Raw genomic sequence first — 22,509 nt, 5'->3', positions numbered from 1 at the left:
TGGTAGCCAAGCATTCATACAACCACTAGCTGATACCATATTCCCTGATCGCAACAATTGCACTCAGCATAGCATGGAAAGATCAAAACATGGACAAGTGTAACAACAAGGACACTATGAGAAAAGAAAGGAGTACAGTTGTAATGGTTCCCGATACATTCTACAATATGCTATATAAACTAGTCTTTCCTTTCTGTCATCAACCTACAGACTACTGAGTTCTCTGACACCACTGAAATAAGAACATGCAAACCTGACTCCTACATGCCATGATCATTTGAGTTCGAAGGAGCAACGCCTTTACCGGGTCAAGGCTTCATTTGCAGCTTCCCTGCCCAGGATCTTGGTGGTTCATGTCTCGCCATTGGTGGTAGCTGCAAAATAAAAGCACATATTTTTTTGAAGTTATGATCAATAATACGAGCACAAGAAGTACAAAAAGACGGATATGTAACCAGAGATGCCGACTTCTCCGCTCAGCAAGCATATCCGCCTGTATTTACAGAAATGAGCTGGATACACAACTGGCAGAAAAGTATAAAGGATAGGGGTCAACGTCCTATCTCATTCCGTCCGCCATGAGAGCACCAAATCAAGTAATGTTCCAGGGGACCATGCTTGTCACATTGCTGCAGATTGTACTGTCGCTATGAGAGCCCCAAGTCCGGTGGCATTGCAGACGATTGTGCTCATCTCAATGCCAGAGATCATCCCCCTTCTATCCTTGTTTCACCATGAGAGCCTCAAATCCGACAGCTTCGTGTGATACTTTTCTTTCTACAGTATCAGAAACCATGGCGACATCATATTTCAAAGTACTCTCCTCAGAAAGATATCAATTCAATCCCATTTTCATCTATTCTGGATTTAGAGTTTTTGGGCGGTGAGGTGGGAGGAAGAGATCTAAGGTTTTTTCTAGCTTGGGAGGTTCATTTCAATCAAGATTTAACTTGAGCTTGGTTTCAAGCTCAAACTCAGTTCGATTGGTGAAACAAACCAATCACAAACTGAGTCCAAGCCTCTTCCACCAGTGCCAAAGCCGAGATTGAACACGTTCTTGAGCTCGACTCGAGCTCAAGCCGAGTTCGAACACTAACTAGCTTGACCAGGCCAAACCTCAGTAGCTTAGTAAGCCCGGCTTGGCTTGTTTGCACCCCTAGGTAGGATGCACCATCCATCCAATAAGACATTGAGTAGTAAAGTGGGAAAGCAAGCAACTACATAAGACAATCATAGTTGATACAAAATGTAGTTCTAAAATTTAAGACCAGTACCAAAGAGAAATCTAACAAAATTTTAAACATCAAAAATCAAGTGCTTCTGTTTCACAAGATACCAAACACAAAATGGCAACTAAGCCTACCTATTAGATCAACTTTGGGCCACACTCATGGCACACTATCAATATCACTTGCACTCGGAATTCAAATCGACCCAAGCATGGGCTCAAACAAGGCAAAGTTCAATCTACAAAGCAACCTGCCTTAGCCTTGGTAAGCCCATAAATACAAATAAGCCCATAATTACAAAAACTGGACAGCACCAAAAGGCATGTGAAAGTCCATAACTACCATTATTAGATCCAATCGAGGAGAAGGAATTCCTTCAACCTACTGAACTCAAATCTCTAGACTAAAATAAGAAACAATAAGAATTTTCAAAAGCAAAACTATAAGCCTTTTACTTTCATTAATGTCCCATGATCCACAAATTATGGTATACGCCATAGGTGGAAAGTCGAGTCTGTAGTTTGCTTTCACTCCATCTGTTTAGGGTTCTAACGAGGGGAAGTAGAGTCTATGCTCTTTGCTTTTACTCCCTCTATTCTTTCTCTCCAAAATAACCACTATATATACTAGTATGGTCATTTTTATTTGAGTCAGATTTTTCTTCTTGCTAAAAAAGGAGAACATTCAAGTTCTCCAATATTTTATAGAGATCTACCCATTTTATTTCAATTGGATTTCTTTTCTAATTAGAAGAGAATGAGAACTTTTTATGCCAGTGAAGTCCAGACCAAATTGGACTTGGTTCCTATCCTAATTAAAAGAAGATACAAATTATCAAAATAATAAGAATATTATAAAATTCTCGACTTTAAGCAGAAGCTAAATCTTGACCCTGCATCAACCTCCCCATCAAATGCATCGACAAATTCTTTCTGCATTAAAAGTTAAGACTTCCCAAAGTTTTGAAACTTGATTTTATTCTAGATATGGCAGATCTTACTCCTGAAACTTGTCCAAACATACCTAAGCGGCCAGATTGGTCCACGACGGTTCAGATAATCCTTCTGGATCATTAGTTAAACTAAGTTCCAGCCACCACATAATCAGAGTTTAATTTAGCATCAACTACCAAAAAAGCCGGCTGTGCAGGCTTTATGTTTGCTACCCTAAGATCTCATAGTCAAACAAACCTAACTATTTGCTGAGAACCCAAAAAAATGACAAATTCTTCAATTCAGAAAACTCACCTTGTGCTGAAGTCTCATTATTGTTGATATCAACAGTTTGTCACCAATTATCTGCCTCAACTTTTTAATCAGGTCAATCCTGCTTATCTTTCTTTTCTGGTAAAAGTAAAGAAATATAAATTTTGAAGATGTCAAAGAACCATGAAAACAGAAAACAGTTGTCCGGAGACATTTCAAACCTTGAATTCTTCATAGTGAGTATTAACCGAGTCCATGTCTTGCGGAGACACTTTAGTCGAAATTGCAGCAAACAACATTGAGAAAGGCATCCAGGGTGATGTGGGAGTTCTTGGAGCTCTACCAAACATTGGTGCTTGCGATTGATTTCCCAAAGCTGGAGGTGGTTGAGGGTTCCTATCCTGATTATGACAAAACAGAATAAAATCAATCAAAACATTAATTATGCCAGCTTGTAAAGAACCACATGGTCTGCAATTGTGGTTATGGAGATTCAAAGACCATTGGCAAAGAATTTGGGTAATAAACAGTTGGACTTCCCTTTCCTAATATTTCCAACTATTTTATATGTCCAGTAAAATGAATTCAAGGATGAACTTACTTACATATGGAACATTTTTCATTTGCATTGCAATCACAAAATCAATGACAAATCTATGGGTAGGCATAGCTAACATGATCGCTTATGTGTATCATTTGACTTAAATATACCAACATAAATAGAATATTTTAATGGTCAAAGCTGTATTGTATCTCTGCACTTTCATGACGTGGATACAGAACACACCTGCAATAAGCTCTCAGGTGGACTCAAATTTGTGACTGCAGATGCATTAGATATACTTTCTTTACCGACCAAACATTCTGCAATAACATCAAAAACAACAGCTTTTTCAGACTTCAAATTGTAATGATAGACATAAATAAATGAACTAAATGACAGTATTCTAATAAAATCACCTCTGGCTCTGGAAGGCACTTTAAATGCCACAATATATTCTGGATAGATGTGAGTATTCACATGCATATCCCATATAACATAATGCTTTGGCTTTTGAAGATCGTCCACACCACTATCAAAATTTTCATTACTGGGCTGATACTGTTTTGATCCGGGGTGGATGACTTCCACATTTCCCATTATTACACGGCATAACATCATATGGACAACATCATTTTCGTCGACATCAGAATAACTAGCACTGTGAAGTGTGAACAGGAGTCTGTAAGTGAGGTATATTTCTTGAAAAAAGATATCAGCACAAATGATCAACAAAAAAAAAAAAAGACATCACTACCAATATGGTGGAAGGTAATAGGTTCAGAATTATTGATGTTGACAGTTCTACCTGTAACACAATTACATGCTATTCGAATAGCATAGAAATAAAACCAAAATAAAAGTTGAATAAAGCCGTACCAGATATTGGAGCAATTCGCTGGTGCAAGGTGAGTGCCAATGCCATATACGGGTCCATGCACAGGCTTCTTTATCCTCATAATCCCCCGCAAAATCATATCTTCCACAGCATCCCTAGAAGAAGAAAGCCAGGCATAACGGACATTTGCGTTGCCGCGGAAATTCTTAGTTATCTCAACCTGCTTTTGAAAAAGATTAAAGCGGATCTGCCCCAAATTATCTTTCAAAGGGGTTCTGAAGATACCAAGAATGTCCTTTGCATCAATAAAGGGACCCAAACCCTGGAGTAACATATCTTGCACAGCATTATTGACACGAGGAGCATCAACAGGTTTCTTCAACTTTCCCTGCAAAGTTCCAAGACCAGAGACCTTCGGAGGGACAAAAGAACACGGCTCATTTTCTCCGACTGTTTCATTGACTTCGGCATACATATTCTGGTTACTGGCAAAAATATTTTCACTCTTAACTCTCTTGACATTAGACACTACCTCATCATCAGGTCCTGAATTGGAGCTTTCAGCAGCACTCACAGAAATCTCAATATGCGCATTAGTTTCACGTGTTCCATTTGGCTCACAACTCATATGAACATGTTTCCCTTTGCTAGAATGATAACATCCATTTAATGCATAAAATTCAGGATGCCATTCTGGAAAAAAGCATTTACCATGTTCATCAATCCAAGCAATAGGCTTCTGCAGGCCTGTTTTCAAGTCAACACAAACCATGTGGACAAAGTCTAACAACAATTGCTGGTTCTGAAACATTGCTTCGGTAATTGCCTTCTTTAACCGGAAATCTTCACAGACCAGACTGATGATATTCTCAGGAAAATCTTTCCATTCACCATCCTGGTAAGACAGCATTCGCTGTGGTAATCCACTCCTCATAAAGTTGCGATAGTTTTTAACAATACACATCTCCGAATTACAGCTGGAGCCCAATTTACATTCTATCGCATCATAGCATCTGACAGCGGATTGATCTGCAATAGGCTGATGCGCCAAAACATGGCCAGCATCAGTTAAATATGCAGCAGAATCTCGCTTCCTTTTTATATTGCCTAAAATTCTTCCACTTTTACCCAACACCTTTTCGTTCGTCCCTTCCATTTTTTACAAAAGTGAACAGTAACCACTGATTAATCTTTTGCAACAGACTTGTTTCCACGAAACCTGCTTATTTGCAGTAATTTACAACTTCCCAAAAGGGTATATCCAAGTAAAGATCGTGCCAGAGATGACAGTGAGCAAGGTGACCCTGAAAAAATAAGCACAGCATTTAACATCGGTATTTACTTGAAGAAAAAATAAACTAGAATTAAAACAAAGAAAATTGGAACGAAACATTTTTAACCATATATATGCGTGTATATATAAATAAACAACTGAAGCAAGCTACTTGTCAGTCATTTAGCTTTATCATGAAGAAAGTGCATAATAGAAGAGGAAGAAAACCAATAAAGATAATGAATGGAGACATGAACAACCAACTAGAGATGAAATATCTGATGACAGCACCTAAAGTTTGATGTTCTAGCTAATGGTAAGCATCACAATTGACATTGAAAATCCTAAATGAAATGTGTTATTGTTTCATGAACTATTCAGTATTAGAATCTAAGTCAAGCAAACATCACAAATGTTCAGGGAAGTACAAAGATCCAGAAGGAAATATAGTGGTAAAAGCAAACTGCTAACAAGATGTTAGACGTGCATAGCCTATATATGGTCCTATATCGAAGGAAAATGTTGAAAATCCTCTAGTTTTCTAGTTCTGATGGTACCCCAATCTCTTAGAGTGCACAAGTACCTAAGCAACGGTAGCTAGACAATCCAGACTTTAGGCAACACGAAACTCATTCAGAATTTCTAACCTAAAATAACAAGACTTCTAAGGCTGATCGTACAAATGGAAAGGTGAAAACACGCCAATTCATACAAAGCAACAATATAGGTCCTCAGATTGTACCTACAGCAGAGAAGAAAACATTATTTTTCTTCCACAAATGGTGATATTTTTATAGAAAGGGTTTTTTTTTCTTTCTTCCAAAGCAATATGTAGACATAATAAGTCACCTAGATCTATTGTTGGGGAAAAAAGCTTCTATATCCATGTTTTGAAGCAAATGAGGCAGCAGAACATGCATAATATCTAAAAGGCAGAAAATTTGCAAGCGTGAAAAGCATCCAAAACCATAAAAAGCAGATAGAAAAATTGCAAAGTAAATAACTGTGACTTTGTACGTTCCCCTTTGCAGGACTGGATGCAAATGCATAGCTTATACTTTCATTACTTAAGGTAGTAGGACAGAGGTGTAGATACTAATTGCTAACAAAATAACACAGACATCATAACCTGTTTCTCCTTAAAATGCATAATAAAAATATCTTGGATTATAGCAGCCTCAAAGAGAAGCTACTCAAGAGTTTTAGCATGTCTATGAACCAAAATCATAAAACTGAATAGAGAACTAGGTGTTCTGCTTCCACCAAGAAGCTCACCAAGTCATCAATCTATTCAATAACTTCGGCAGCAAATTCCATTCTTTGGATAATGACCTAGACGAAGGCTTGCCAGAGGCATCTCTCACCACTGGCCAACTAATCAGCATACACAAAGTAACTCATCCTTTCCTCTTCAAGGGTTGCAGTGTTTTTATGATTGACTATCCACAGTGAATCGTAGAATTTATGGAGGACACGCGTATTGCAAATTATCTCCACTAAGAGAACAGTCGACTATAAATTGTCTCCATTCTAAGAACTAACACCTGAATATTTATCAATCGATGCTCGTAACTAGTTACATACAAGCAAATATTTGTGACAATACATGGTAAAGTTTCATGGCAAAATTATAGTTGTCAACTGAAAATCTTATTATGCTCATTGATCATTCATTGCTCACACAAAAATATAAAGTAAAATAAAAGAACGTCCTGGCCCTGCCCTTTCACAAGACCATGCTTTTTCGCTAGACAAATAAGATAACAAACAAAATCCATGCAAGTGAAGGAAACATCGCACGAAAGGCAACTTCAATGAAATGCAAGAAAACACTGGCTGCATCAGCAATAATTTTAACATTATTATGTAATACGGAAATGATACCAATTACAGTAGTAAGCTTCTTAAGAATTATGAACCAGAAGTTGTGCACACCCATTTGCTGCATGCAAGTTGACACATAGACTATCTTAAATGCACCAAATAACTATATAACAGCTTCTAGTATGTAGAATCCACTCAGGCGATAAATGAAGTAGCCCACTAAACTGGTCAAAGATAGTGCTCCTATAAAGCAATACAAGGTACATGCTAAAAGGGGAAAAACACCACTTGTCTAACGTAACACATATAATTAACTAGGTTTCCACTTAGAGATACTACTATTTAGCTCCATCTTCAATTCAATGTTTGAAATACCAAGAATTGATACCATTTTGACCAAGGGTTGGTATGGCACATGCCATAGCACTAACAAAGATACGTATGCATACACATGCTCAAAACATCCTCAGTATGGCCTTCTTTGGCCTTCAAACTCTGATTTTGGATTTTTTTATCATATTTTCTTTTCAAAGTGTGATGTTTTATAAGGAAAATGTGGGAATATCAAGTTGATTGCTTTAGACAATGTTTTATGTGTATTGAAGTCCTAAACGTGCTGAAATATCACATGGCATCATGTACCTAGCATACATTTAAAAGAAATGTGCTAAAATTAATCCCAATTTGGTTATTTTTTATCTTGGATTTATGCTCAAGGTAATGAATCCGATTATCTTGATCAAGTGGAGTTTTCACCTAATTTTTTGCCGATGTCATGGATTAGAGGTTGGATAGTCAATGAAATTTTTAAAATAATTGCATGGAATACATTACCTGGCTAGAATTAATTTCTAGCTTATGACTTCAAATTGGTCAATACAATGTGAAAAATCCCTATAGCAGCTTGTCCCTTCTTCTCTTATTTTTACCTTGAAATGGTTGCAAACAAGGGAAAACCACCCTTCAATCCACTTCCTGAGTGGTATCCAAGTATACTGCTTGGTTCCGGAGCAGTCCGAGATTGGTTCAGGAAAACCGACCTCAATCCATCCCTAAAATGCTTGATCTACCCCTAGTTCGAGCGACTTGGGGGCGGTTTGGATGGTTTTTGCTCGAATCAAGCCTCCCTGTACTGAATCGAGGCTCCCTGTATTGAGAAGGCCTCAACAGAGTATGTATCATTAGGTACAAGCCGCAACTACTCAGTATTTCAAACCTTGCTTCAATTAAAATGTGATCCAGAATTACTTTCCATGACTTAAAAGCAACAAAGTGGACCATGTTTGACTATTAAAATATGTTGAGCAATAGCTTATCATTATTGGACTCTTGTGACTTTTGTCATTTTTAAAAGCTCTAATTTGTCATTCTAAATATCTGAAATTGGAACTCATATTTCAATGACCAGCTTGTACCGAATTTCCTTCAAACACTTCTCACATTTAATCATGTAGTAAAATTCATCATCAGAAGAATTAAATATTGGAATGGGTATTTGTTTTCAAGAACTCTTATGCACTTTGACAAAAGAATCAACTTACGGAAGCTCCTGATACATTACATGACATGATGTTGCGAACTTTGACAAAAGAATCAACTCATGTAAGTTCGTTATACATTACATGACATCATGACAACATTTGAAGAAAATAACAGGATCTAGTAGCCAATATTTATTGTTAGACTAGTATCCTGAACTTCAATCATGAGTTAGCAAACGAGGCCAATAGACTGGAATATGTAAACCAAAGAACCACCAGCCGAATGTATAGCTAGAATGCTAAGCAACCCCAAGTAAATGCAATGAGGAATACACGGTTTGACAAAAAAAAAAAAAACCACCATGGAAATGATTTTTTAAAAAAGAAATGCCTATTGCAAATTATCTCTTGCTATGGTAAAATAGTGAAAAAGAAGGCCTAGAGAAAACTAACATCACATACCAAAACGATGCTCAGTTAATATCATGGATTATAGAACTTTAGGTAATCTTCAAATTGCAGTTTATTTGGATTATTTATTAAATAAAAATCATGTGAACACAAAACTGTAAACTAGCAATTATGCCTTAAAAGGAGACTTGTACGAGAAAACCAGTCCTATTTAAAAATATATAATGGACTCTGAATGAAAACTCAAACATCAAAGATGATTCAGTAAGTTCACTATTTCTCTAATAATCTTAATTGTCAAATATGTTATTGTATCAGTGAACCAGAGTCACTTGCAAAATCTAAATGTTAACACGTAAGTGACTTGCTTCAATATAAGAAAGAGTAGGAGATATAGAAGCCAATGGAAGTGGCAATTTTCAGATTTATTGTACAATCATGTTATAGCCAAAGTTGATGCGTTAAATTGCAGACACATTCCAGGGGCACTAGAAATGTACTCATATTATGAAAGAAAACTGGCATTGCACTAAAAAGAGGTTGCATGCATGTTCTTTTTTCTATAGGACACTTCATCTTAGACCAGAAGAAGGAAAAAGCATGACGATTTACCCAATAAAGGATAAAATACATCACTCGAAACAAAACTTTTTGAAGTTCAAAATGCTATTCAATTACATAAATCACAAAGAATATCAGATCCTGAACTTCTCTATTTACTGCATATGGACATGTCCAAAAACAAGTGAAAATGGAATGAAAAGAAAAGATAGAAATTATGCTGCAACTTGTAATCCAACTTTAGATTACATGAAAGTTCCAGACCCTTATCTAAAAGATGAAGAAGATGCTCCCAACTGTTGCTACCAACCTTTCCTAAGAAACAGCGAAGGAATTCCAAAACTTTGCCAATCAAAACCACAAAACATTATTGCAGGTTAAATGTAATAAACCACCAACAAATAAGATTACACAGACTAAGACTTGCTGTTCTGATAAAGTTATGATCTTCCAATAGAAAATAACACCTAACATTACAATTCAAGACTTATAGGAAACACATAGGATCACGCATGATCTATTTCCATAGATAAATTAGGAAAAGTGAATATTGGCATCACTCATGAACCGCTGCCATAAATAGAAAATGCACACAGATGACTTGGGTTTATACTTCTACCAACACACGTAAATGACACAAGAATATCAAACTGAAACATGAACATAAGAGTAGGAAAAACCACGATGATACAACACAGTATGAACAGGTCCATATTGCAAAACTTCCGTGGAAAAGGGGCGAAATGATAAACAAATGACTAAACAACTATATATATGTGCCAAATATTAATTTTATTTGGTTGCTAAAATCCTTTGATTGTAATTTATGCAAATGGTAGCCATTGGAACACCTCTTACATATTTATCAAGAAAGAAAATGGACATCAAAAGGCTCAATGATGCCGAACCGGGAGGGAGAAATGGCTATAGTGATGAGAATGTACTATTGAGCTTACAGTACGTTGTAGCTTTAAGATGAAATAGAAGAAGAGAGATAAAAGAATGAGGAAGAGGAAGAAAAGAGGGGAAAGAGGAGGAGGAAGAGAGGAGAGGAAGACGTGGGGGAAAATTATTAAACTTTCATTAACCCTAATTACCATCAAAGTTCCTTATAAATAGGGCCCAATAAGAACAATTAAAATAAACCCCCTTACACAAGAATAATTCCCAATAAACCCAAAATACATAAATGAACCCTAAAATGCAAACAAGCCTAGAATAAAACAAATGTGCAAATAAAATGGTCCCTAGCTGATGTCCCCATCAACTCCTTCCGGGTAGAAAAAACTCGACCCCGTCGAGTTCAGATCTGGCCGGCTGTCGTACTGCTCCAGAAGATCAGGGTCAAGGCGCTGCAACTCGGCTCATGAAATCCACATCACATCTGATTCGGGTCGACCTTTCCACCGAACAAGGTAACGTTGGTAGCTTTCTCTCCTGGGCTCATCTAATATATGTTCTATGTGTTCTCTGCATGCATGAAACTGTGGAGGTGGAGGCTCAATAGCAGGTGCTGAATCAGGATGATCAACAACAGTGGATGTACCAACAAAAGGGTCAGAAGGAATGAATGTTGACTTCTTGTATGGGACTAAATCTTCAATATTAAATGTCGCACTAATCCCATAGTCTTCAGGAAGATCTACAACATAAGCATTCGAACTGATTTTCTTTAGGACTTTGAACGGTCCCGCACTACGAGATTGCAACTTTTTGAACGTTTCCGAAGGGAGTCGTTCAGGTCTAATTCTTACCATGACATAATCACCTACATTCAATTCTTTATAACGTCTGTGCAAATCAGCAAGTGATTTATATTTTAAGTTATTAGAGTGAATATGTTTGCTGATCTCCTGATGCAATGAATGCAAGTGTGAAGCAAATGATTGTGCAGACTCAGAGACTCTATGTTGATGAGACATGGAAATCAAGTCTATGGGTTGCCTAGGTTTATATCCATTCACCACTTCGAAAGGACTCATGCCTAAGGTCCTATTGACCGAACTATTATATGCAAACTCGGCGGTTGGTAACACGAGATCCCAAGTCCTAGCATGCTCACCTACCAAACATCTTAAAAGATTTCCTAGACTTCGGTTGACAACTTCTGTCTGGCCATCAGTTTGGGGATGATAGGCAGAGGAAAATTTTAATTTGGTATCCATCATGTGCCATAGCGTTTTCCAAAAATAGCTCATAAATTTAACATTCCTATCGGACACAATAAATTTTGGGAGGCCATGGAGTCTAACGACTTCGTCAAAATAGAGTTTCGCAATCCTAGAAGCATCGGAAGTCTTGAAACATGGAAGAAAATGAGCCATTTTAGAGAATCGGTCCACTACAAAAATGACATCGTGTTTGGTCGAGGTACGTGGAAGCCCTATCACAAAATTCATTTACGTTGCTTGGCTAGTTGACATGTGCGACACTGACCGACAATTTTGGCCACGTCTCTCTTGAGACTCGGCCAGAAGAAACGTCTTTCCACCATTTTAATGATTTTGTCTCTTCCGAAATGCCCAGACAGTCCTCCAGCGTGTATTTCCCATACTAGGAAATCTCTCAAGGAGGTTCGGAGAATACACAACCGGTCAGAGCGAAAGAGGTAATCATCTTGTAAAAAGAAGTCATCTTGTTCTCTCTCTACTCCATCTCGTAGGATCAGGTATACATTACTAAAATCGGAACAAGTGGTATATTGTTCCCTGATCCTTTCAAAACCAATTACTTCAGTGCTCATCACAGATAGAAGAAAGATCCGTCGGCTGAGCGCATCAGCAGCCTTGTTCTCAACTCCAGCTTTATGTTTCAGTACAAAAGTATAGGCTTGCAAAAACTCAATCCATCGGCTGTGTCGATGGTTCAGTTTCTTTTGGGAGTTAAGATACTTTAAAGCCTCATAGTCTGAATACAAGATAAATTCTTGCGGTAGCAAATAGTATCGCCAATGTCGCAAAGTTTGCACTACTGCATAGAATTCCTTATCATAGGTGGAATAACGCAACCTGCCGTCGCTTAATTTTTCGCTAAAAAACGCGACAGGGTGACCTTCTTGGCTTAATACGCCACCTATGCCAACGCCAGAAGCATCACATGCGACCTCGAATACCTTAGTGAAATCGGGGAGGCACAAGACAGGCGCTTCGGTCATCCTTTTTTTAATTTCTTTAAATGCTTGGGATGCCGACTTAGTCCAAATAAAGTCTCCTTTCTTCATGCAATCTGTAATGGAAGACATTATAGAACTAAAATTTCTAATAAAGCATCGATAGAAAGTAGCCAGGCCATGAAAACTACGTACTTCTGCTAGAATTTTGGGCTCAGGCCATTCGACTATCGCGTTTACTTTTTTCGGATCCGCGGAGATACCCTTGAAAGACACTATGAACCCTAGAAAAGTAACGTGATCAGTTAGGAAGGCACACTTCTTAGGGTTTGCAAAGAAACTTTCTCTCCGCAGGACATCACAAACCTGCCTTAAGTGTAAGAGATGGAGCTCTTGAGTTTGACTATAGATGAGGATGTCATCAAAATATACAACAACAAATTTATTCAAGAAAGATCGTAAGATCTGTGTCATCACTCTCATAAAAGTACTTTGAGCATTTGTTAATCCGAAAGGCATTACTAGCCATTCGTCGAGTCCATCTTTAGTCTTAAAGGCAGTTTTTCATTATCCCCAGGACGAATCCGAATCTGGTGATACCCACTCTTTAGGTCAATCTTGAAAAATACTGTAGCACCAGACATATAGTCTAAAAGGTCGTCCAGCCTAGGAATGGAAAAACAATACTTAACCGTGATTTTATTGATAGCACGGCTATCGACGCACATCCTCCAAGAGCCATCTTTCTTGGGAGTGAGGAGTGCAGGTACAGCACAGGGATTCAGACTCTCACGAATATATCCTCGAGTGAAGAGTTCGTCAACTTGACGTTTTAATTCAGTGTGCTCGTTTGGGTTTAGCTTATGATGGGGAAGATTTGGCAAAGATGCTCCAGGAATGAGATCAATTACGTGCTGGATATCACGCATTGGAGGGCTTGTATCTGGAAGATCCTTAGGAAAAATAGAGTGAAACTCCTCCAACAGGAGAACTACGGCGGCCGGATGCTCGAGATTTGACTCCACATTGATAACTCTAGCCACAAGGGTGAACACAGGTGAGTGGCTTTCGATATCTTTCATTACCTCTTTCGAAGTAATGATGTGAAGCGACTCATCTTTCTGTGGTGTAGCACCCTTCTTTTCAGGGGCGGGATCTCTAGGAGGCAATGAATTCAGTATAATTTTTCGATCCTGAAACATAAAGCTACACGAATTCGACTGACCATGAAGGGTGACGTCCCTATCATATAACCAAGGTCTCCCTAGAATGATTTGACCTACGTCTATCGGAAGGCAATCGCACCAGATCTCATCTTTATAAGATAGGAATTGAATCGGGACAAGACATCTTTCCGACACCGAGATAGACGTCTTATCTACCCAGGCCACTTTATATAGGTTGAGATGAGGGGTAGATTTCAGACCGAGGCGGAAAACAACTCCAGACGCAATGGCGTTGATGCAACTCCCGCTGTCAAATAGGATCTTGCATGTTTTACTATTGATCTTAATAAGCGTGTAAAATAGGAAGGTTCTACGCCAATCTTGTTCGATCTTAGTTTGGGCTAGAGTACACCTAACCACATGGAGCCTAAGGCTTTGGTCATTCCGATCAGTGGGCTCATTTTGGTATTCAGTCTGAACAAACTCTAACCCGATCTGTTCATCTCCAAAGTCTTTTACGAAATCCTCAATGTTTGGTTCATAGACTTCTTCGACACATTCAGTCTCCTAGGCTCCTACTTCTAGTTCAGTCATTAGATAGGTCTTGGCATTACATTGGGACGCGATATGACCAAACTTTTGGCACCTGAAACACTGGATTTGACTTCTTGATGACGGATTGGAACCTACTATGCCTTTTCCTTTATCAGTTGACGAATTTTGAGCAGGCATCGGGGACGGCCTAGTCGGTGCTTGGCCAGAGCCGGGCTGATTAGGATGGTTGGAACATGGTCTGGATTGCGGAAAATAGCTTTGAATAGCTCGGGCTCCTGGGGGTATGGACCGAGAGTCGGTACGCCTCACTGCAGGGATTCGTAAGAAACTATCCACATCTTGAGCCAACTGATATGCTTGGCCAAGGGTGGTAATCTCTCGAAGGATTAATTCTTTCTGGATCTCCTCGCGGAGTCCTGCCCGAAATCTAGAAAGGGTAACAATTTCTTCTTCGATTACACCGCACCTCATGTGAAACTCCTCAAATCGTGCAATGTAATCGGCAACGGTAGAAGTCCCTTGAGTTAGTTTCTGCCACATATTCATAAGGCGTTGTCGGTAAAAGAATGGCAGATACTTCTCATTCAGTTTTTCTTTCATATCCTTCCAGGTGGTGATACGAGGAAGCCTCTGAGTCTCACGCATATATTCAACGTTATGCCAGTACCAGTGAGCTTGCCCAATAAGCTTCATTTTAGAGAACCGTACTTTTCTATCATCAGTCATTTCGTACCACTCAAAATAGTTATCCATGGCTGCTCTCCAATCAAGGTACACACTCGGCTCTAATTGACCAGCAAATGTGGGAGCATCTACTCATAAGGTACGAAGTAGTCGCTCGTCAAGATCACGCTGGTGATCAGGAGGAATTTGGTTCCTAGGGGGATGGAAAAAAGCTACAGGTGGTATGGTCAAACCAAGCTCGGGATAAGCTGCGATTAGGGTTGACGGTTCAGGAGTCCTAGGGTGTTGCACTAGAGCACGGATCTCTCTTTTGAATTCATCTTGATCAGCTCGTAATGCAGCTAATTGTTCTAAAATATCTTGTAGAACTCTGGGGTCCATGGTGGGTAAAGGGGTCTGAAAGTCAGTGAGGAGGTACTCTCTACCACTACGGGTTAGCATGCAGGGACTACTCTAGTTGGTGCTATGATATGCAATGCTACTAATGAACCCTAACTTACCAAATGCAATGCAGGACAACCTACTAATGCAATCTACTATGAATTCGAAAATCAGCAAATTTTCACAAAAATAACTTAAAAGTAAATATTACTAATCTGTACTGTGGTTATTTCAGAATTAAGGTAGAAAATTAGTCACTATAAAAAATTAGGTTGCAAACACGTGTTACGGTCGTTCAAAATCCGAAAGTAATCTGATTGATGGATATCGAGAACTGTCCTGTCGCTAAGTGTGCTAATTTAATATTTAGATTTAAATGGTGGGTAGGATAGGTGTGGTGGTAAATGTTCTAGATTTTACGGTTTGACAAGAAAATAAGTTTTAAAATAGGACTGTCATGCAAGAGAACTAGAACATAATTAGATAAACAAGCCGAAAAGAAAGAACCTGTTACCTGTGGCGGATGCAGTCAATCAGAATCGTGTAATCGTGGACTGGGGCGACGATCGGGGCGTGGTTGCAGACGATGGACACTCGAAACGGCTCCAATTGGATCTGATCACAGCTTGGTTGGGCTTGCGGAAGAGAGGAAATGGGGCCCAAAAGGCCTGCGGGTCAGGGCCCTCAACAGAGTTAACAGGGTGGGCGGGCTGGAGTGAGGTTGGGCCTTGAGGGTGTGTAGGTGGTTTGGGCCCGATGAGTCGGCCCGTGAAGGAAGAGGGGGGTAGCCAGGGGGGAATGAACCTGAGGTGGGTGAAGAGGGTTCAATGTGGAGACCCTCGATGAAATGAAAAGGGGGGGGAAGTGGAACGGCGGTGAAGTGGTGGTGTGCAAGCAGAGGAGGGGGACAAAGGGAGCTAAGCGGAGGCGGAGGCGCGGGTTGGGGCGGAGGCGGAGGCGCGACGGGCGGTGCGGAGGGGTGGTGTGCTCGAGGAAGGGGAAGGCGGAGCGGCGAGCTTTATTGGCGTGGTGCGGCTCAGCGGTGGTGCGGCGGAAGGGGGCAGCACGACGGGCGGTGCGGAGGGCGGTGTGCTCGGGGAAGAACAAGGCGGAGCGGTGACGGTGGCGCGACGGAGCAGCGGACGAAGGCGGAGGCGGTGATGGCGCTACGGATGCAGCGGCGATGGCAACAGCGGCGAGCAAAGCTCGATGGATGCGCGGCGGCACGGCGGAGGCGGTAGCGGCAGCAACGGCAGCGAAACCCTAGGGTTTCCCTTCGGCAGAAACAGAGGTAAGCAGGTTTTTTTTTCGGGACATGTGCAGGTCACGTGATCCTACGGTTTTTTTTCTGGGACACGTGCAGGTCACGTAATCCTACATTTTTTTTTGTAACCTTAACGGGTTCGGGTTAACGGATTCGAGTTTTCGGGTGCAACCCGCTCCGATAACCGTGAAGTTGAACACGTGAAGGTCACGTGCAAAATCTTTTTTTTTAATGGCTGCTGGACCCGAGTTACCCGATTGTGGGTAACGGGTTTAAGACTTACCCATTACCGGCTGCTTCTTCAACCTCCCGACCGATTCGGAAGGGCGATCCTGTTGCTTCGGCGGTGGTTGCGGAACGGTCGAACGGCGTGGCGACGGAGTTCGCGGCCGCAGCTCCGTGGTCAGCGGCCGGACGTGGCAGCAGGCGGACGACCTCTGTGTGCGGTGGTCGGCGGGTGCGTCGACAGTGCCAAGGGACAAGGCTGAAAATAGATCGGCGACGCTCTTCTTCTTTTCGGCAGCGGGAGTCACTCGTGGCCCTTCGACACGCTCCGGTGTCCGTGGTAGAGGTACCACGTAGAGCTCGTGCGCCAACCGGAATCCGGGGATCCGGCGACGCTCGGCCATACACCAGCAAGTTTTCTGTGGAAGGCGAAGCGGCCGCCGGCGATGAAGCAGGGGAGGACCAGCCGTAGAGATCTCTTCGTTCTTCTATTTTTTTTTTGTTGAAACTGACAGAGGGAAAGAAGAAGGAACTGAGAGAGGTCCGGTGAACCAGGGGTTGTTCCCCTCTGTCCCTTCTTGTGAGAACTGAGAGAGCGAAAGATCTTTTTTTTTGTTGGCTCTCGGTTTGGAAGAAGTAGCCGGGAGATAGAAGTGCCAACACAGTCTTCACCTGATGGCAGCCCACGGAAACTAAGGCCCTGATGATCTGGATCGGGGCTTTGGCAGCAAGGGCAAAACCCGCCAAAGCTCTAATACCAAGTTGATGCCGAACCGGAAGGAAGAAATGGTTGTAGTGATGAGAATGTACTATTGAGCTTACAGTACGTTGTAGCTTTAAGATGAAATAGAAGAAGAGAGAGAAAAGAATGAGGAAGAGGAAGAAAAGAGGGGAAAGAGAAGGAGGAAGAGAGGAGAGGAAGACGTGGGGGAAAATTGTTAAACTTTCATTAACCCTAATTACCATCAAAGTTCCCTATAAATAGGGAACAATAAGAACAATTAAAATAAACCCCCTTACACAAGAATAATTCCCAATAGTAGATGCAATATACGAATTTCCCCCCGATCGCTACATTACATTGATTTACAATTATTCATATCATCGAATCTCACCGCCAAGAGAGGAAGAAAGAAGAGGTGCTTTCAAGCCAGGGCGCGGAGCCCGCTACGCTCAGTCAAGTAACGAAGAAAAGAAAAATGGAATTTTTGTCAGAAGCGACTGATGAGTGAGAGCGCTACGAAGAGCAAAGCCCCGTAGCCTATCCGTGGTCAGGACAAATGTGCAAATAAAATGGTCCCTAGCTGATGTCCCCATCACTCAAGCTATTGTTATTTATGTTAGGGATTCAAGATGCAGTGAGGAATAAGGAAACATGAATTTATAATTCAATAGCAACACATGGCTAACAAGTATCCAACAATTTTCTCACTGCATATGCAACTAATTTTAAAATTTAAATGTGGATGTTGTATAGTGCTGAACATAGGTATGTCAGTGTTCATATGTACTACATATGGCCACAGCTAGTCTTACCCTCTAAGAAAATATTCATGCTTTAAACCAAGAATGTGGAATATTCATAAAGAATATGGATAAACAATTAGAAAGGCACCCAGAGTTTATCTCAGACCACTGGCTCCAGAGTCGGCAGCTTTTAAGTGGATTAACATCCACTTCATCACTAAGAATGCCATGTCTCACAAGTCTAGCAGAAACCCAGCTATTGAACACCATGAAAATGGTCGAGTATGATCCAATCATATGAATCTATCTGACAACATTGAAGGAACCAAAAGAGCTTAAAAATCCAAAAGTGTACATAGGGACACATGGATAAAATTAGCCTGCTAACTACGATGAAGATTTGATCTTGTTCCACCGAATGGCATGTCAATGTAAATCATAAACTTAGGTCATATGATAAGTAGAGGACACATCTTCCTTATTTTAAGTTTAAGTGATTTCTGAAAATAAGCAGCATTCGAGCGTGCAAATCCTCCAAAGTTTGTAATAGCAAAGAAAGCTGTCATGTATGCAGTCTGTCAGTATGGTAACAAACATTATTGTAGTATACTAATGGTGGTGCATGAAAACTTGCAAAACTATCAACTACACACTTGAAAACTTTTGAATGGACAAATGCTTGATAACTAAGCTTGCAACATCATACAATTCAGTGGATGCTTGGGTCTAGACATGCCAACTAGCTAGCATTATAAGTTATAAATCAACTCTTTAGAGTTAAGTTTGCCTACTTCACTCTTTCCGAGGAGTATTTGTAAAGTTCCCCTGATGCCACTTGCCCAATCCCCAATGATATTGCAATAATGATGGCATCAAAAATAGCAACCAAATGCCAGGTTTGGACTCCAAAACTTCTAACTAGGCTACCATACTCTTTATATCCAAGCTTGACACGTCTCACTATTCCAGTGGACAAGTATTAGTACGCTGTTGTCAAAGCTACTAGTAGATAATGGTTAGGTAAGTCAATTTGTCCACTTTTGTCGTTTATAAAAACCCAAGTGTTGCTCCATAATGAGTAACCACATTAACCTGAAGCAAAAGAAGCTGCATCCTTGTCATCTAGCCTGGTCTAATCTCTACAAAAAAGAGATATTTACTGAAACAATGTCAAAACCATGCCCCAGTCAATAAGCTAATCCTTTCCCATATCTTCATGCCTGTCCCATTGGATGTTCAAGTTATTAGCAGTCCTTAAAAGAAGTCCCTATATATGAAAATGCCACTAAAAAACTCTCCCTCACAGAATCACTGGAGCAACCTAAGCCTTCATTAACTCTGAGAGCAAAAATAGCTACAAAATATGATATGTGAGAGAGAAAAGAATGTCATGACAATGGATGCAGTATTTGATAATTATAACATCAAAAAATAGAAACCAAAAATCACACTTGTGAGCCAAACTAATATGGTAGCTATGATTGAAATTTGCAGCAGGAATAGAACGGGATGACAATTTTCACCCTAGAAGCCATATTCAACTATAAGCAACAACTCGCCTATTCAATTTGTAGCTATTTTTAACCCTAAAAATCATGTTTGACTATAAGCAAAAATCCATATCACAGACTCACCTTTTCCCTCACCTCTGTCTATATCCATCAAAAAAACTATTCCCAAATACCCATGATATTTTTAAAGCAAAACAGATATTAATTGACATCATTCTCTTCCTTCCTCATGCAAGTCCGACAACATACGGTACCACTACTAGTAGAATTAACAATGGAAACGAAAAATAAAAACGAAATAGTCTTGTCACAAAGTGCAAGAAATCTCGAAATCTGGAACCCGATGAACCACCATGAATGGCGTCTTCCCAACGGGATTCCCATTCAAAATCCCATGAAATCAAGCATGCAATGCAACCCACCCATATACGCACTGCGTCACGATGAAACAAGATCAAGCACCGAACACCGTCTAATACCTATCGATCCCTCAATTCCACTCAAATCATTCCAAGATCCCAACTTTTCTTTACGAAAAAGGACCCGGAGACCAAAACCCTCACCTAGAACCCAGCAATAGTACAACAATAACGGAATCAACAGATCCAGCTCCAAAGATCACAATCAGATGCAACAGATCAAACCAAAACAGACGCCGATCCGATTCAAGAACTTCATAACAGAAAAAATAGATCTTCACGAGATGGCGAAAGCAAGAACGAACCTTGATTCGACAGAGAGAAGGAGATCTAGAAATCGAAGAATCGATACCTTGGGCCGTTAGCGATTGTTAAATACTTCATCTCTGCGAAGAAGGGCTCTATCTCTCTCTCGATTCTCTGAGGTCGGGGCGGAGCTTCGAACCCTCGATTCCGAGAACGAGAAGAAGAGCGAGGAGATGACGGCGAGAGAGAGGCGGCTAGAAATAGCGGAGGACGGTCGGCGGTACGCTCTCTTTCTTGCGCCAAAAGCAAATGATGCTGCAACGCTGACAAGCGAGATCCGACGGCTGGGACGCGGTCTTGGAGGAGCGAGCATACCGGTGATCGCGATCTGGCCGTTGATCTGGTCTGATATTTTGGGGGGAGTATTGGGTGTTTATTGTTCGATGTATGGCGTAGACCGGGTGGACGCTGGCGAGAGGGGACACGTGGCGCGTAGGGCGGGCATCGACGCGAGGCGACCGACGGCCCGTTTGCGGGTGGAAGTTTGGGTCGTCGGATTTTAGAGTCGGCTCGCTTTTGACTTTTACCCCGGGAGCTGACCAGGCTTAAAGGCAAGGCACACGCGATTTAAGGCACGACCGCATCGGTGTGGATGGATTCGAGCGAAGGTCAAATAATCGGACGGTAAATGGTTGATAAATGATCAGCAATTGGACAGTGATTTCATCTCCATTCAACTGAAAGATTGTTTTTTCTTTTTTTTTTTTAGCTAGGTTGGTGAGCCTGTAAATTCTACTTTAAACCTAGGCGTCAAGGAAGACAAACCTTTCTTCATGCAAAATTTTAAATAAATGAAAGGGTTAGCGTAATCCCAAGTCTCACTTTAAAGTATTTTCACAATTTTTTACAAAAAGAAAGAAAGAAAGAAAGAAAAAAAAAGGCATACCATATAAAGTATGGGGCGTTGGTTTGGTATGACCGCGCTATACGTCTTCTCGGCCCAACTCTGAAGTCTTTAAATGTTTCATTTAAAAGCAAATTATATTTTAAATGATATTATCTCATATTTAAAAGCAAATTTTACACATCAGGCCATTAGACATGAGATAAAAATGCAGCTGAGACTCGGCTAAAAAACATTTAATCAAAAAAAAATAAAAAAAGAGATATCCATCCTATCCTTTATCATCGTATTTTCTACTATGCAATTATAACCAGCTACTAGAAATATATATTTTTCTATAATTTTTTTCAAAATTGTCTTGCTTGACATACTTTTTTTTCTCAGAAGTATCATGACTCAATTTCATCCATTCATACCCTTATTTCGAAGATCATATGAGACTTGGGAATACGTTTGCACTTTCATTTTTCAAAACTTTATATTAAAAAAGAAAAAAAAAACTGTGTTCCTTGAGATTTAGGAAAGAAGGCTGACCTTCTAAATTATAGCATAGCCCAAAAACTTTTTACAAATAGATCTTATGATCTATTCATAAATAAATAAAAAACGCAACCTTTTAATGTATGCCACAGTTGGTTGTTTGCTGTACAAAGATCCTATATTTATTTCAGATTTGAATGAAGATAGAATAATCATCTACGGATAATTCTCAATTAAACAGTTACCATCCACTTGGTATACTCATGCTGTCTACATCCAATGTCATCATTTATTACATCATTTTCACCCTCTGTTTTCGAAGTAAGGCTGCAATTTTGATGGTTTTGAGTTGGATTGAACATAGAATCTAATCTAACCCAACCTTTACACCTCTCAATCTGAATCAACTAACCCATCATATATTTAGATTTCTCTAACCCAATCTAAGCCAATCCTATTTTAAGCTAAATTTGAGTTGAGTCATAGCGGATTAGGCCATATAAATTGAGTTGGATAAGATCAAATATAAAATATAAGATGCAAAAAATATTTATGATATTTTTGCTGGATTAATAGTTGTTGAATTGGAGCCTCGATCATTTATCAATTTCAATGACATATCTAGATATAATTTAATAAAATCAAATATAGGGAGATTTTTTTGTGAAATATGAATGCAAATTTACAATAAATATATATAAATTATTTATTAATTTATAAATCGGGTTGTGCGTG

At 40.0% G+C, this 22,509-nt stretch overlaps 1 protein-coding gene across 2 annotated transcripts; it reads right to left on the bottom strand.

Annotated features, from left to right (window-relative positions):
- Positions 1 to 45: 45 nt before the first annotated feature.
- LOC103717107 (probable inactive poly [ADP-ribose] polymerase SRO1) lies at positions 46 to 20,744 on the bottom strand. Of its 2 annotated transcripts, none has more exons than XM_017845191.3 (7): positions 20,497 to 20,744; positions 3,855 to 5,117; positions 3,395 to 3,636; positions 3,222 to 3,298; positions 2,656 to 2,835; positions 2,477 to 2,572; positions 46 to 374 (listed from the first exon to the last, which is right to left on the bottom strand). In XM_017845191.3, exons 2-7 carry the CDS (start codon positions 4,967 to 4,969, stop codon positions 309 to 311), a joined length of 1,776 nt encoding a protein of 591 aa, XP_017700680.2. In that variant the 5' UTR covers positions 4,970 to 5,117; positions 20,497 to 20,744; the 3' UTR covers positions 46 to 308. The 2 variants fall into 2 exon arrangements, with proteins under 2 accessions (XP_017700680.2, XP_008803591.2); XM_008805369.4 differs by having other exon boundaries at positions 91 to 374; positions 20,450 to 20,667.
- Between the last annotated feature and the right edge of the window lie 1,765 nt (positions 20,745 to 22,509).

The sequence above is a fragment of the Phoenix dactylifera genome, chromosome 5 (genome assembly GCF_009389715.1).
Source record: "Phoenix dactylifera cultivar Barhee BC4 chromosome 5, palm_55x_up_171113_PBpolish2nd_filt_p, whole genome shotgun sequence".
NCBI classification, from domain to species: domain Eukaryota; kingdom Viridiplantae; phylum Streptophyta; class Magnoliopsida; order Arecales; family Arecaceae; genus Phoenix; species Phoenix dactylifera.
This window is presented reverse-complemented; position numbering and strand designations above follow the sequence as displayed.

Bases quoted from the DNA above. Each gene is read 5' to 3' on its own strand.
- LOC103717107 (XM_017845191.3), bottom strand. From the start codon at position 4,969: ATGGAAGGGACGAACGAAAAGGTGTTGGGTAAAAGTGGAAGAATTTTA. The intron at 3,637-3,854 runs GTACGGCTTTAT...CACACTTCACAG, and splicing joins GCGAATTGCTCCAATATCTG to TGCTAGTTATTCTGATGTCG. The intron at 375-2,476 runs GTGAGTTTTCTG...TTTATTTTGCAG, and splicing joins TAATGAGACTTCAGCACAAG to CTACCACCAATGGCGAGACA.